The 17,528-nt window shown below is 40.8% G+C and overlaps 1 protein-coding gene across 1 annotated transcript in view; it reads right to left on the reverse strand.

The window, feature by feature from the left end:
- Positions 1-8,289: 8,289 nt before the first annotated feature.
- Positions 8,290-17,528, reverse strand: part of SOHLH2 (spermatogenesis and oogenesis specific basic helix-loop-helix 2) — a 42,951-nt gene continuing 33,712 nt past the window's right edge. Inside the window, exons 7-11 of the mRNA XM_005585636.4 lie at positions 14,878-15,025; positions 14,631-14,722; positions 13,845-13,963; positions 10,606-10,862; positions 8,290-9,131 (exon numbers count right to left, since the gene is read on the reverse strand). Of these exons, the coding sequence (XP_005585693.2) occupies positions 9,111-9,131; positions 10,606-10,862; positions 13,845-13,963; positions 14,631-14,722; positions 14,878-15,025 (637 nt within the window). The 3' untranslated portion in view covers positions 8,290-9,110. The remainder of the gene's footprint in view (positions 9,132-10,605; positions 10,863-13,844; positions 13,964-14,630; positions 14,723-14,877; positions 15,026-17,528) is intronic.

Consider the following 17,528-nt stretch of genomic DNA (forward strand, 5'->3'; position numbering starts at 1 on the left):
TGGGGTGTGGACAGTGTTCTATTTCTTGACGAAGGTATTGGCACAGGGTGTGTTCACTTTGTGATAATCCATTGAGCTGCATACCTGTGATTTGTGCCCCTTCCAGTAGGCTAACCACACTTCAGTAAAAACTCTCACAAGAGAGAGAATGGGAGGTGAGGAAGTGAAGAAAGTAGGCACAACACTATCCTTTCAAAAAGTTTTGATCCAAAAGAGAACAGAGAAATTGAGCAGTAACTGGAAGGAAGTGAGGTGGAGTCAAAAGAGGATTTTTTGGTTTTGTTTGTTTAGGTGGGAGATATTAAAGCATGTTTATTGTGTGATGGAATTGACCTTGGATAAAAGGACGATCCAGTGTTCAAGAGAAACAAAGGACAATTGCTCGAGGAAAGTCTGTGAGTAGTTAAGAGGGCCTGAGACCCAAGCTGGAAGTAGAGAGGCTGGCGTAGAAAGGAGGAGAGTACACATGGTTGTGATGATGATTGAATTTCAGAGGTGTGTATGTGTTCAGGGTGGCTGGGAAATCGGGTTCCAACAGGAGCTGTCCAACAATAGGGGGGTGGGAGAGACATGAGAAGCTTTGACTTCTGGTGACGAGCAACTTAGGCATGGAAAGAGTGATGAGGCTAGTTCCCATGGCCTTTTAGGAGAAGGTGTGCAGTCATTTCTAATGATAGGCTCTTCAGGTACTGGATTGGGCTTATAATGATGGGGCTGGTTATGTTGCGATGGGGGAAGAAAAATCAATGGCTCTCCTTGTGGCCCTCAGGTCACCTCTAGAGGAGGAGGAGGTCCTGAACTCATAACGGATTCAGAAAGATTCACAATAAATTCGGGTAGATAAGAAATTGTGGAATTGAGGGTATGTACATTTACAATCTTGATGTTGCCAAATAATTGATGCAAATTTAAATTCCTATCCACATGAGTTTTCCCTCAACCCCTGTTAAAGTTCATAATCTTTGTCATATCTAGTCTGTGAAAAATAGCTCATTATCGATTACTATTGTGAATAACTTTTCACCTATTTATTTTCCTTGTGTTTCTTCTTCATGAAATGCTGTTGATGACCTTTGCCCATTTTTCTCCCTGGTTGCTTGTGTGTTCCTTACTCATTTGAAAAGCCCTTTGCATATTAGGGAAACAAGCCATTTGCCAGTCATATTCATGTAAAATATAGAGGGAGGAGTCTTTAATCATATGGGCCTGGGTTTCATTGTCATTCTTTTGATTAATTATTTATTTTTTTGAGACAGAGTCTTGCTCTGTCACACAGGCTGGAGTGCAGTGGCGTGATCTCAACTCACTGCAAGCTCTGCCTCCCAGGTTCATGCCATTTTCCTGCCTCAGCCTCCCAAGTAGCTGGGACTACAGGTGCCCACTACCACGCCTGGCTAACTTTTTGTATTTTTTTAGTAGAGACGGGGTTTCACTGCGTTAGCCAGGATAGTCTCGATCCTGACCTTGTGATCCGCCCGCCTTGGCCTCCCAAAGTGCTGGGATTACAGGAGTAAGCCACCGTGCCTGGCCCATTGTCATTGTTTAAAAAAAAGTCATCATGCCACTTTTATAAAAATATACATGTTTTCTTTAATGATTTTACAGTATTTTGGAGGGGGGGTGATGTAGGAATGCAGCTTTACTTTCTTTTTCTTTTTTTTTTTTTCAATTTCAAATTGCTTCCGCATTGCTGTTTCTGGAATAATCTGCTTTCCCCAAACATTCTTGAAACGCTAACTTGATCCTACCCAGTTTAAAAAGTACTTCCAATTCAACTCAAGAAGAGGGCTCATCTGGATCCTGTCACACTCCATCAGTGTGAAGGCCTTTCCTTTTGCTTTCTCAGCGTATCGAGCACTTCACACTTACTCCATAGTTCTGAACTCTGCTTCTGGGGCTACATTCATCTAAGTCTCTTTGTCTCTGAATTTTAATACAAAAGGTATGTACATTTACAGTTGTGATGGATGTTGCCAAATAATTGATGCAAATTTAATTCCTACCCACATATATGATAGTTTTCCCTCAATCCCTCACCAACACTGTGTAAAACTTTATAATCTTTGTCATATCTAGTTGGTGAGAAATGACTCCACTGGTTTTTCAATTATTATTATAAACATCTGTTCATATATTTATTTTCTTTGTAGAAAATTACATTAAGGTCCTACCTGTGCTATTGACTGCAAAAAGGCAAGTGATCAGCTAATAATTACAGTCCCCTGTTATTAAAATAGAAATTTACTACTTCATGAAGACTTTGTAACTCCCTGGAAATGGTTATCTTTGAAAATACTGATGCATGTTATACTCTTCCTTAAAGTGCTCACACATCCTCTCCCTGTCTCGTGCCCTTTCTCTCTGTGCAAGTACAATATCCCCTAGTATATGACTGATGCATTTAGCAAACTGGTCATTAGTAAGAATTCTCTCCAAGTCATTAAAATAAAGTATGTGCTTTAAGTTATTTGTTGTCTGGAATGGTTGTATGAATGGGATTCTCAATGGCTAACAGTGCTGGACAGATGAGGTCTTGCTGGAGTTATTGGTTTACCTGTCCTCTCTGTAGCCTTGTATAATCACATTTTTCTTTTCCGCAAAGGAGAAAGAATATTCCCACAGTCATACCCCCTCCATACCCACCATTCTGAGTATGCCACTCACTAACTGCTACATCTACTTTTACCCCCGCCCACTCCCCACACCTTACCCTTACATCTCATCCCTCTACCTACTTTGACATCAACAATTTTTTAACCACACATGTGGAGCCCTGCATCCACTGATCCACTTTCCAGGGCCCATCACCCTCCTCACTTGTAAAGCCAAGATCCCCCGGGTCTTCCTGATCATGACTCCCTTGCATACTTATTCAACTCCCTAGCCCTTATCTTCTCTGTCAAACGTGCTTGGTGAAACCCCAGTTAAATCTCTGCTTATCCAACAGCAGCAGCCAGCCAGTCAAATCCGCCTGGAGAAAATCCCAGCAGCCCCTCAGAACCAAAACCTCTCCTTGTTTAGGATGCTACAGAGCCAGGAAGAGTGGTATGAAGTGACATTAAGAACCATGATTTTTCTTCCTCTGTGCAGATTGTGTATTAGGGAGTAGACAGGCTGCAGGAAGGGAAGGTGGCAAGATAAGAACAGCTACCATTGGGCAAGGGTCTACCACATGCCAGGAAGTTTTATAAACATGATCTTGAATCCTCAGACCCTGAATAAGTAAATAAATTTCATTACTCTCATTTTACAGAACAGGAAACAAGTGCAAAAAGGCAAATAATTTACCCAAATATATGCAGCTAATGGGTAGTGAACTAGGCTCTATTCACAACATTCTGACTTCTAGTCTCGTGCTTTCTCCACGACACTCAGCTTCCTCTTCTGGGTGAGGTAATCAGTGCCCCGGCCTAAGCAGTGAGCAAGTAGTGTCTGGTCTTGCATCAGGCACTGAGGGTGTAGAAGCAGAGCTCTATTCATTGCAGAGGCAAGGGCCTGAGAATTGTGAAGAGCAGTTGTAGGGACATGCTGCGGGGGGCCTGGACTGGGCATAGGAGGAGTATAATCACCAATGACTTTGTCTTGCCTTTGTTCAAGTGGGAGCAGAATATCCAAGTGTAGACAGTGAAAAATAATTTTCAGCTGGAAACCTGCCATGACTGGCTTGGCTTTGCCAATGGGATCTGATTAGTATTCTTGAGCTTTCATTAGCATTTGAAGGAAATACCCAAATGACACAAAGCTGGTTCTAGCAGCTGAGATTTAACATTTTAACCCAATTTCTCTAATGCAGTTAACCTGTGATAAAATGCTGGTTAAGCGCCTTCTTTTCATAAACCATTTTGAGCCTCAACAAGCAAACCATTTATACAAGCACCTTTGCACTCACCTCTGCCAAGCCAGGTCGGCGGACGTGCCTCCTTGTGTGAATTACATCATTTGCTGCTGGGGTAGAGAACTGGGAGTACTTTTCCCAGCCTTGGCTGGACCGGAGCCAAGGTTAAGTGCAAATCCCTTAACATGATCTCCCTGTAACTGCCTCTTGTGCTGACACAAGCCTGCCCTGGGGAGCAGTACTTTAGTCCATCCTTTGTTGCAGGTTTTCCATTTTAGGGAGAATTGATAGTGAGACTAAGTATAAACACATCCTCTGCCAGTCAAATGCTGCGGCTAGGGTTTTTGAAAAGGATCTGGGAAGTCTGGTGGCCAGCAATAATATTTATATTGAAACTCACAGCTCTTGCTTCACAGGGTGAGGGCAATGACGGTCAAGAAAGGAATTCCCTTCCCCATATACGATGCTTCTTACATGACTCAAGAAAGCAAGGAAATATTACTTTGAGTTCAGAGTAAATCCTGTACTAGTTTCTCAGTTGCATAAGATTAAGAACCCAAGATAATGTGTTCATATTCAAATTTTTCCAAATACTATTTTCTACTTCTAAAGGAAAAAAAAAAAAAAGGTAGCTCAACTGGTATTTTGTCTTTCTCCCTTTCTTTTAACTCTCTCAAAGGCTTAGGGGCATTTTCATCCAGTTCCTGACTCTCTAACCCTATAAAAAAGTAGAACTTCCTATTGTACTGAAAAAAAGAAAAAGCCTATAATGTCTCCTTTAGAAAGATATTTAACAATTTTATTTTACCAGTTAAATTTGACATGGTTCAATTATAATTCTCCATTCAATTACAAAAATCAGTGTTCCAACCCCATTGGCTTTCTTTCTGATTACAGTAAATAAAATCTAAAAATATTAAAGAAACAAGTAACTACCCCAGGGATGTGAGTGCTGTAAGTTTTTCACCCCTTCCTTAATGTTCTATAAACAAGAGTCAGTCAGCAGCATTAGAATACCACAACATGAGAGAACCATTTTTAGCCTAAAGCAGTAGGGAAAGTATTCCATGAGTTTATTCTTGTTTTTGTGTGCCTATCCTAATATACACACAACTATAGGAAAGATTTCCTACTTTTCAAAAGTTTCCAGTTCAAAATTGAGTCTTATTTCAGGACTATGTGGAAAATAATCTACAGGATGCAGGCAATATTGAGATCTGTTATTGAGGGTTTAAAATAACATGGAGTCCTAAGCAGAGAATTTTTAAACATTTGGCTATTATTTTGAAGGACAAAAAGAAATAGCTTGATGCAGATTGAAAGGAGGAAAAATTCAGTGTTTTATGAAATGCACCACTCCCAAAACCCTTACATAGCCTTGATACTACCTGGGTAAGAAATAAGCATAAAGGAATATCTATTTGCAAAGACTTCTTGGGATACATGTTCTTCTTAGAAGAATCTGTGCATTTTAGAAGTCTATTTCCCTGAAGTTTCTTCCAGTGGCACTTAAGCCCTCTTATTTTATAATCTTATGTATAGAAACCTTTGCTTTGAGAATAAATTAATATTTTTACAAGCATGATGAGTAAAATTCAACCGCATACAAGATGTGTAATATAATCGTGTGTTTGTATGTGTATCTTGTTTTCAAAAAGAACATTATTCTAGGGTGTTAAAAAAAAAAACAAAAAAACCTTTTAAAATACGAAGATCAGAGGTTTCTCCATTTTCCATAGGAGTGTCATGTTTCCATGGTGATGAAAACAGCTCCTGATACCGGATTAATCAAGGTGATCTGTGGGCTTCCTGCTTCCTACTTCCATATAACAGGGAGATGCACTGAAGAAAATGGGAAACCAGTGGCATGTGCGATACGTGGGTAGAAAAATACCAGGAAGTTCAGGTTCAGGTCTTAAGATTTTGTTACATCAATGCCATTCGGAGAAATGACAGATCCTTTCCAAGGTTTTTTGTTTGTTTGTTTGTTTTGTTTTCAAAAGTGACATTCTGTTTTTAACAATACCTTTAGAGTAACTCCACAAAATATGAAAGCTTTGATAAAAATTCAGAACCACCTCTTCATGCAGTTTCCACTGCCATCTAGATAAACCAAATGAGTGAAACCCCACATCACTTTTCTGGTTTTCAATCCTTGCGAATACCTACTCAAAATTCACGGGGTTCACTCCCGCCTTTGAGTTTCCCAGCTGTACTACCTATTCATCCTTCTAACTTACCAAAGCAGTTTCGGGAACCCATCCCAGCAAACCCTTTCTTAATCACTGTGGGAGTAATGAATGAGTCTCTCCGTCACTGCCTATTGAGGAGGGCGGTGCTCCTTGTGCTCCACTCCAGCCCTTAACATGCATTTGATCAGGGTGCTGTAAGTTAACAGGGGCCCTCACACCTGGCTGTGCATCAGAATCATCCTAATCATCCTATGCAGAGTATTGGGCCTCATTCCAGAGCTATGGAATCAGAATCTCTGGGAGAAAGTCCGAGAATGTACAGTTTTAATCAACCTATGAGTGCTTCTGAGGCCCTGCCAGGTTTGGAAGTCAATGACATATGGTTTTAGTTTGTATCTATTCTGTTCCCTATGGGTATCTGTGTCTCTTTATGTGAATTGGATGTGTTTAAGAGGAATAATCAAATACTAGCAAGCACATTTTGTAGTGTTTAAATGCAGATTCCCAAGCACCAGGGAGTAAGGCTTACCAAATCTGACTCTGTGGGGATATGGCCTGGGAGTCTGCATTTTAACAAACCTCTCCATCCTCCCTTCCCGAAATGATTTCCTTGTATAGAGAAACACTACCGCTTTTGGAACCAAACTGGAACACCTACTGGGACCGGGCACACCACTTCAATGAATGAGGCAGCCTGGGTGGGGAGGGACCAAACGGAAGCTGATGCCCCATGGAAAGGGGGAGGCACTGCTCTGCCTCAGCAGTTCATTACTATTTTTCCAGAGTAGAAATAGAGCCAGTATTGTCTATGTTTCGAATTTTTCAGAAGCTACAAGTTCAGAGCAATTTAATTTCTTAACATTCAAAAAACAGCCAATAAACAAACAGCTGCCACCGACAACTTGTGCCCTCTGCCTTTGAGGGTTTTACCCATGTACCTTGAATCTCCGGTGATTTGCAATGCCTTGTGTCATCAGGAGCCTGGTCGAGTGACCTCTTAAAATGAATCATATAGTATGATAGAACTGCAGCGTCACAAGTTCCTACTGGGTCATCCAGGCCCCTCCCACCATTTAATGTTTAATCCCCCTACTTTGGCATTCCCCTCCAGTGCTGACACCCCAAACCATGTCTCTCATCTAGATCTATTGCCTGTGCTGCAATATCTGAATGTATTTTGGCTACTTCAACTCGGATATCATTTAAATACCTCAAATGCAACATGGCCCCATATAAAATTGTCGTGTTCTAGTGCCATGACTCCAAGTGTTCTTCTCCTTGCATTGTCTCAGTGAACACCAATACGGCCTCGCTAGCTGCTGAAGCCAGAAGTCTCAGTGGCATCCTTAATTCTTTGCCCTTTATCACAGCCCCATATCAGATCATCTACTATCTTTCATTCATTCTGCTGTTACCAGCATGAAACCTACAAGCTGTCATCTTTTCTAGGCAAGCTCTTTGCATCTTCTTCATTGTGAAAATAACACTGCAACTGTCTGTCTCATAACCAGCCAACTTGATTTTACAAGGAAAATCCTGCTCTTTTTCTACAAGGTGAAACCCAACCAACCTTTCTTCCTTGGCTAAGAGTTGAGCTCACTTGGAAGAGAATAATTTATTAAAAATGAAATTCTCGTATTAGAAATGAATTTGGACACTGGCATGAAGCCCAGGATCATGGGACCCAGCCTCGGAAAGCAGAGAGCTCTAACGATCGATCTGGTAGCCTCCTCTTTATGCTGAAAGGAAAAGGGGACTGAGAGAGCAGCAAGTAGAGAGATGGCTCTAGGGGTCACACTTTTTAGGTCCTCTGTTGAAGAATTCCCAGTCACAGGCTTCTCTCATAGCCCACATGGAGATATAAAGAAACCCTGGTGCAAAGCAAAAGTGCCAGCAACGATTAAGACCAGCTGGGAACACAGGCAGTAGTCCCAGCGTCCAAAATACCTCAACAGGTTCTCTTCTAATGTCAAAGCAATTATTTCTAAAGGAAAGAGAATGAAGAATCAAGCACCTGTTTTTAATAATAAGAATAAAACCTTAGTTGGAAACTTCTTGTTCCTTTTTAAAGTATGTCAAACATCTACAGATTCCATCATTTTGGTAGCCTCAAAGAAAAGCTGTACGGTTTGACGTGAGAATTAGGCTACGCCTACAGTAATTTTTAAGCTTCTCAAAACTCTAGGAAATTAAATTCCCTACATAGTACTACTGAAAGAGAGAACAGATATTTATTAAACAAAATAAAAATGGATTACAATGTTCAGGGTGAAAACTGAGTATTTTATTTAATAATAAAATGTACGTATAAGAACAATTCAGTGAAATATAAAACAAACCTTTTTTCCCCCTTAATTTCAACTGTCCTTTCTAATACCCATAGGGAGGAAGAGATGAAAAACAAAAGACCTGCTAGTCTGTAACTAATTGTCCAGAAAGAAATATGTACCTATTAGCCATCGTTTCACTCAATGGATTGTGAAATGCAAAAGCACACATCAATTTATTCATCAGTAGTCAAGTAGGGAGGTAAACCCCTCTTTCAGCATCTTCCTGCGTATCTTAGTTTGGATGGTGAATGAAGAAGGAAACACTCTAAAATGTCAAATAAGGAAAAGACACCACCTAGAAATGAGTGACAGTAATTCACAGGGATACTAAAAATAAGAATCAAGTTGCAATATCTGTACTCAGTGACACGAGGTATCAACACACCTTCCTAATCTTATCATTTTATCGTGTCTACATGGATCTTCCTTATAGCATGCTTTTTTCATCAATTGTGGAATATTTTTTGAGAAGAAAGAGTGTAGGTCACCGAGGCCATTTGTTCTCGTAGCTCTCTGGCTGGCGGGGATCCAAGTGTGTATGAAGATGAGTGACAGTGTGCGGCCAGCTTTTTCGCTGCTGGTCTTTCTATCTGCAGAAGCTTTGAGTGCATTTATCAGAAGCCAAACCATGCCAACTCTTTTGATATTAGGTCTTTGGGTGGAGCTTTCAAAATCACTCTTTGTTCCACTTTTCCTAGATTGTCAAACTGCGCCCAGTAGGTGGTTGAGAGTGTGAATTTCAAACATGTGCTTTTAATATGCCCAAAATTGTTGCTGCAAAGAAGGGGGAAAAATCCACATTAATTGAATCCTCGCCCATTCTTACTCATAATGTCATGATTGTATTTTCTATATCATAAAACAATCTGAAATGATTTGCAAAACTATGTGAAATCCTCAGATGAATAAGCTTACAGGTTTTAAAATATGTATTCTTATTAAAAGGAATTATTTTCTCACAACAATCCAACAAAACCCACACAGAGTAAGTACAGGTCAACAATTAACAACTAATAATATTGTAATCTTTTCTTTCATTTACCCTAGCCTTCCTATTGGAATACTAATGATCATTAGCAACATTATGATATCTGTAGACACTACATATTTTAACATTTCTTCGCAATTCTCTTTAGAATATTTTTCTTACAAATATCTTTTGGAAGGTCACTATTATTCCCATTTTATAGATGTCATATGGAGATTGTAACAGTATCTACCTTCAAAGGATCACTTCAGGGATTCTCAAAAGATCATGCACATTAAGTACATCGAGTATTTGGCACTATTATTGAGTGCTCAAAACATGTTGGCTACTGTTAATATGCAAAAGTATTAGCAACTATATTAAAGTTAACAGAAGTCCATTTTAAGTAGGCCAACCTAGTTTGAGTCTTCCTCTAGCACTAGACAGTTCTTCCAAACAATGCAGGTATGACTGTTTCATATGCTGGTCCATCTGCCAGGACTGCTCTTGTCTCCTCACTTCCGATTCCTCACCCCTCTACCTGGCTAATTCTTAGCAGCTAGAGATTGGCATAGATGGCATTTCTCCAGGGGCGAGCAGTCGCTAACCTCACCCACATCTAGCTGATATATACAGTGGGGCACTCCTCCTACCCGCTTCAACCATATTGTAATTTCTGCTTCTTTGTCTGCATCCCCTTAACACTAAAGCTGCATGAGGGCAGGGATCGTGTCTACCTTTGTATACTACATTCTTAGCACAATGACAAGCTCAGTGTCAGAATATAGTGGGTGCTCAGTAAATATCTGCTGTATGAAGACACCTGGTATCTGAAACCAGCCTGGCTGGCGACTGAAAGAAAGCTTTTTGATGAGTGTGAGTGATGCTGCCCACCTGAGAGATAAGCAGCAGTTAGTGATGGGACCAGCTGAGGATGAGGGTGGTAAGGTGGGATGTGCCACTGCGGAAGCTCTGAGTAGAAGCAGGGGGGCAGAGGGGAATCAGTGCTAGGGGAGATCAGATTCCACCTGTCACTGTCAAACTAGCACAGTCCCATCCAGCTTCAGTGGTTCTGGATATTAGACACCAGCCCTGCAGCATGGGGAGCGAAAGCACGGGTCGACTGCATCTCCTTTTCACCCAGCAGGTTAGAGAGACTCAGAATCAAGCCCTTAGGTCCCAGTCTTCCAACCAGAGTCGCAACAACAAAATGGGGGTCAGGGATTTCTGCTGGCTGGAGTGAAAGGGTCCAATCTGATCCATGGACCCCTGAAAACTTACCAGACTGTTGGGATGTGTAGTGCACGCCTGACCCAACCCAGAAGTGCAGTGCTGAGGGAGAAGCTTTGAGACCGGGGACACGGCTGAAGGTAAATGAATTGAAATGTTCTGATTTGTTACGGCAGTTGCATCGTAGGAAGGGGTGACTTTAGAATAATATCTGACAGTATGCAAGGAATTCAGAGAGAGCGCTGCACTGGGAATGTGAGTTTTATATGGATCACCAATAGCATTCTCTGAGGTGGAGCTTGACGAAACTTTAATGAGAAAGAAAACAAATATGGGTCAGTATCCACAATTCTGTAATTCGGAACGACTGTTATTTGACATAAACTGCCCGCCGTTTCATTTCCTCGCATTACAAATCTGTGCTACCGCTACACCCGAACGCTGATGGAAAAACAAAGTGAACTTTCTAATTGTGACATTTAGAGCAATACACACACTATAAATTAGTGTTCATGTGTCATTAAAAGACAGATGTTAGAGAAGCGGAAGATCCCTGTGCCTTTTGATGTATGTGAATGTGCATGTCAATCAAAATGGAATCTCTCTGAAGCAAGGAAGAAGGTTGGAAAGAACAACTCCATTCAGCAGAATGGTTAATATCATTATACAGCTATATTCTACATGGTAACTAGAAGAAAAAATTCAATATATGATATTAACAATGTAACCTCAAATAATACCATGAATGTTTATTTTCTACTGGACATCAATAACATTGAAAGTAAAGTAATATAATGGTACGTCTACTTTAAATACAAATGTATCTGAAATGTTTGTGAAAAAATAATTTAAGCAAATATATACAGAGATTTATGAAAAAGAACAGAAAAAGGCAAGCTGATAAGGTTAAAACATGTATGTATTACAGATCGGGCTCAGCACAGAAACCTTGAGACTTCGGGTGGTCATTTAACTTCTCTAGCCTTCAATTTCCTGATGCGGGTGGTGAAAGTGAAATTTGGAAGACTTAACTGATTGAACTTCTCTGATCCTCTTTCCAAAACAACTTGGCAACATGCATTAAGAGCTATACATACATTCACGTTCTCTGTTCTCTAACTCACCCATTACACTCTTCCAGGAACCCATTATACTCTTCTAGGAATCCAGTCCAAGGAAAAGTCCAAAATACAGAAACCCTCATATATGGGAAAATATTTCCTATCACATGACATAAAAAATCACTCTCCCCTCAAACTGCAAATGCTAAATGTAGCAATTGGAAAATGGCTAAGAAAATTACTCTATAAATCACTTGATAAATAATTAAAACCATTAAAATGGTGATGAGTGATGCATAACAACAAATATACGTATGTATGACACAAAGTTAAGTAAAAAAATTCAGGAAACCAAATGGATGTTCAATGATTACTACCATAGAAAAATATACCTGGAAGAAGACTTGAAGGAAATACGTCAAAAAATGAACACAGTGATTATCTTAGCCAGGTTAGTAAAGGATCGGCACTGGTTTTCAAACGCAAAAATGTATTTACATCAAATAAAAATGGGAGTTTTGACTCCTTAACCTTCAAGGCCTCCTAGGGTTTGAACATGCCACAGATCTATGGTCCTAGCGCATCTCTGGCTTCCCAAGATCAGTCTCCTTAGGGGAGGTAGTGCCTCGAAATGCTGGGGCACAGAAAGGCCTGAACTCGCTGCCACAAAATGTTTCAGAGTGTCTGCAGGACATAAATAGTATTGTATGTACAAAAAAATAACATTGACAGGCATATGCCTGTGGCCTGACCTCTATCTGATTTAATCTAGGCTGATTTAATCATTCCATATCACATTCAGCCACCGCTACTTTAAGTAGATTAACCATGGCTTATGGCAACTTTTTTTTTTTCCTCTTATCCTCTCTTCTCTTCTCTAAGTCAGGAGAAAAGTCTAAATTGACTAAAATAACACCCTGAAGCTTCTTTGGTGATATGAAGAATCAGGGCTAGGTTCTATCTGGGGGCCCCTTCTCTTTTGACTTTAGACACCATCTTGAGTACCCTTCATTTGTTCCCATGGCTTCCGCCACATCCCCATCTACGCACGGTGCCTCTACTACAGCACTTACAAGACTGTCTGGGCCATATTTTCTTTTGTGACCCTTTCCACCACTAAGTTGTGAGCTTCATAAGAACAAGAACTGCCTTTCATTCATCTCTGTGTCCCCATCTTTGAGGCAGGGACATTTAAGCTGAGAACTAGGGATGGACTTGGTGCTGCCCAGGGCAGGTGAGGGAGGAAGGACATTTCTGGTACATTGGTGAGAGCAGAGCCTGTTGGAGGAAGTCAGAAGTGTCGTCTAGGACTGAGAGGCTGAGGAGACAGGCAGTCCTGTCATCTAGCATCTAACATTTAGGTCAAGAGGTCCATACCTTCCTGGTTTCTAGATGGAGAGTAACTTCACCTTCAGGAATACTGAAAGTCACAAACTGCTAGCTGTGTTCTTTTCCTCTATCTTTTTCCACCTTGTTATTTCAAGTACACGGGCATGTCTAGGCTTATATAGCACATATAACAAAAATGACTCCCAGTGGGAAAGCATTTGTTCCACAATGAATATTCATATAAGGAGATTTCTTGAGCCCCTCCTGTGTGTTGGTCATCGTTCTAGGTACTAGAAATACAGTAATGTATCAAACCGGCCAGAAAATTCCCTGCCTTCATGGAGGTGACATTCTAATGGAAGAAGATAGGCAACAAACAAAACACAGGAGTGAAGAACAGCAGGAGGCAGTGAGTGCTATCAAGACAAATACAGCAGAGAAAGTGGATGAGGAGTGCCTTGTGTCATGTTTATGGTAGGGAGGAATGTGCAGTTTTATCCGGGTGGCTGAGAAGATCTCTTTGAGAGGTGACATGCAAGCAAAAGCATGAAGGAAGCAAATAAATATGTTAAATGCTCAGGACACAGTCCGTCCTGAAATAATATGAACACTTCACCTCCCCTGAGATTCTATTTCTATTATAAACAAAGTCACCAGTGTGCTTATCATCTATCAACAAAATGAGCTTTCTGGTAATTACGGTCAATTTTGAGCCCAGTTTCTGACATAACACTGTTTAAATACCCGTAGCCACCTTGTGTACCTGAGGCTGACAACACCAGAAGGCCTCGTCAGCTCTCCTGGATTCCCTGGTTATGGAGGTGAATGCACAGGAGCCTGGGGGTTTGCAGGGCAGCGCAGGTCCCCCTGTAAGTGGCACAGATGTTAGGTGAAGCTCACCTCTCACGGCTTCATCCAAGGAGCCCTCTGCGTCAGGAGCGGAGCACCCATTCCAGCACGTGTTAGTCAGGAATTGGAGCCCTCTCTCAGGGGAGTAAGTGCTCGTCACACTATCTTCCCTTGAAAGGACAGAAAAAATTCTTTGCATATTTTTCAAGGAAAACAATGTGAACATCGCTGAGTTCAACTGGCCTTTTATCATTCAAGTTCTAAAAACACTGATAAAGCCTCCACTGTGGATTCTTTACATATGAACACAGACACAAGACCCACGATGATTTCTGAGGATGTGCAGGAATGATGTGTTTTTCTCCACACTTTCTCTGTTTACATATTCTCATCAACCTACGGAAGGAACTAATCATTTGGGAAGTCACATTTGGCACTAGTGACCTGCTTTAAGCACCACTAGTTGAACCAGGGCTGGACAGCTCCAGGGCCCGAGACCTCTCTGGGATGGAGGAACACCAGAAGCCATCGTGTCCCTGCTGGACCGCCACCATCCCTACACTCACAAGGGAGAAAGCCCCAATTTTAAGAATCTCAGAAATAACAAAAGGAGAAGCAAGGGTGAGTCACATGATGAAAAAACCATGGACCTGAGAATATTACCTGTGTTTATCACTGCAACGAAATGATACACATTGGCAATTAGAGAAGTTCACTGACCCTTAATATGCCCCTGCGCTTTCACTGTGGATGGGATCAGTTTTTGTCTACGTGTTAGCACCGACATGGGAGGAAAATAGCTAGCAGACTTCAGATTCGCAAGAGCCCTTATCATACCGCTGTGCCATGACAGTGCCTGGGACAGAGAGCTGGATGGGTGTTTGTTGTTTCTTACAAAACCTCCTGTTGCTCTGAAGTGCTTCTGTAATCTAAAAAATACAGAAATATATTTAGGTAGATACTGACATTTCTACATACAAACAAAGACACATACTTTCCAATGATAAAAAATTCAAAGAAGTAAAATTGTAGTATTAAAGCGTTGTCTATAAGGATAAAATTCAAAGCTCTGGGAGTCAAATACCTGGGCCATAATGGCTGGAGAGATTTTCTCCCGGATATATTTCACATAATCAACTGTTGCCTCAAGAACTGAAGCCGCGTCATTCTTTCTCCCCTTTACATACGGCAAGAGAGTACGCAGCTGCTCGCAGCAGTATTTGATTCTTTCTCTGGACACAGAATTGCAATACATAAAGAATAATTAGTCTCATTTTCTTCCTTGTACCCAAAGACAAACCACCCTTCCTCCTGGGTATGTTTGTAAAAGAACCACCCCTCCCTACGCAGTCTCCATTTCAGAGAAAGGCGGTGTCCCTACAAGCCAGCAGCCCTCACAGCCCCTGAAATCCCAGCTTCCTGGGGTACCCACACATACCACTGCGCAAAGAACCACTGCCCAAGTGCACTGTGTGTGCTGACGGCAGCCCCAGCTCTCTCACCTCAGGCCTGCCGCAGAGCGCTGGATGCCCAGTCACTGAGGAGGGCACCCTTCCCACCCCCTGCTGCCTACGGAAACGTGCGGACCACTCTGCCCTCCCAGCAGAGAACTGTACACGATACAAAAATCCTTTTGCAATTCACACTAGAAGCCTAGAAGGCAAAGAGCAGTAAGGACCTTCATGTCACTGGGACCTAGACCACGTTTCCAACAGCAGATCAGCTAGCATCTTGTATCACATGACTTCGTGGCCTGAGCAATAAGAAAATCAGAAGGCTGCTTCCTTTACATGAGGTAGGTATAGACAGAATGAGTAGACCAAGATGCAGGTATCAGAAAGAAACTAACCCGTCTTTCGCAGCTCTGAAGGGGGATGGGAAATGTAGACCTAACTGACTTAAGCCCTTGGTGGTTTCATTTATCCATGTGTTCATTTAATAAACATTTTTAAGCCCCTGTTTTGTGCTGAATACTACCTTGACATCTACAGGGTTGAATGGTGGTTCTGCTATTACTAACTGGAACCTTAGGCAAGTTACTAAACCTCTGTAAACACCAGAATGGCAGAGAAATTAAATTTAAAAACCTAGTTTGACATATGGCCAATGAGTAACTCAAATGGCGTTCTCACTGAGCTCTGAGGAACTCTGGGGTGTCTGCGCAGGCGTCTTAGGGACTATTCTGGGAAGGGGAGGCTAGAAGAGTCAACAATTTGACAATGTGTCTGAAGGGCTTTGAAACTTCTCACACCCTTTGACATGATACTTCCACTTACAAGGATCCATCCTAAGGAGTGAATCTAAAACACAGAGCACAGTGTGTATACACAGAAACCCATCAGAGCAATATATTAGAAAAATATGGAAAACAATACTTAATATAGGAGGATGCCTTAAGTAAGCTACAGTACATTAGTTCAGTAGAATGTCACCTGGCAGTGGAAGTGATATGTTATAAAGCTTATTGGGGAAAAGTAGGACACAAAACAGCATATAAAATATAATCCTAGCCACTAAACAAAGTAAAAATGAAGCCTAGGAAAAAAGACTGAAGGCAAAAACATCCAGTACAGTTATTTCTGGATGGCTGGACGACGGATCCTTTTTATTCCCTTTATTTTCTATATCTTCCAAATATTTTTGCCAGGCATATGTCACATTCATAATTGAAACTATTAAAATGCTATTAAAATTTTTCCAACATTAGAAAAATGTTCAAACCTACAGAAAATTTGAAAGAATTATACAGTGAACACCTATACACTCACCACTTAAGAGTCTACAGTTAACATTTACTGTACAGGTTGAGTATCCCTCCACATAATGCCTGGGGTAGTGTTTAAGATTTCAGACTTTTTTTGGATTTTGGAATATTTGCATATATATAATAAGATAGCTTGCGGATGGGACCCAAGGTTTAAGACAAAACTGATTTATGTTTTATAATATATACATAGCCTGAAGTATATCTAAGTTGTTGAATTTACTGGCCTAAAATTGTTCAAAGTATACTCTTTTGTATTTAAATATTTAGAGTAGTTATTATCATCATCCCTCTTTCATTCATGATTGTGATATATTATGTCTGTCTCTCTCCCAGCCTCCTCCCCCTTCACCTCCCCGCTTATTTGGGTTTACTTTGTTTTACTTTGGCTTGCTTCCTAAGATGGAACCTTATATTACTGATTTTTAGGCCTTTTGCCTTATCTAATATAAGCATTTAAAGTCACAGTGTTTTCCCTAAACTTTGTTGTAGTTTATTTAAAAACTTTGATATATTGCATTCTCTTTTTTTAAATTGGAAGTTCCATGATACACGTGCAGTACATGCAGGTTTGTTACATGGCTAAAAGTGTGCCATGGTGGTTTGCTGATGTATTCTGTTCTCAATAGATTCACTTTGAAATATTTTCTAATTTTTCTTGTGATTTTTTTTTTGTTTTACTCATGGATTACTTAGAAGTTTTTTTTTTTTTTTTTAATTTCCATTCAAGATTCCCCTTTAAATCTTATTCTTACCGATTTCTAATTTAATTTCCTTGTGGTCAGGGAACACATCTTTTTAATTCAACTCTTTTGAATGTATTGAGGCTTCTTACATTACACCCGGTATACAGTCAGTCTGAGTGACTGTACCATGTGCCACTGAGGAGGAGTCTTCTGCTGCGGCTGTTGGGAGTGTTGCTCTATAAATATTCATGAGATCGAGGTGGTGAGCAGTGTTCACATCTTCTA

Source organism: Macaca fascicularis, chromosome 17 (assembly GCF_037993035.2).
Source record: "Macaca fascicularis isolate 582-1 chromosome 17, T2T-MFA8v1.1".
In the NCBI taxonomy this organism is placed as follows: Eukaryota; Metazoa; Chordata; class Mammalia; order Primates; family Cercopithecidae; genus Macaca; species Macaca fascicularis.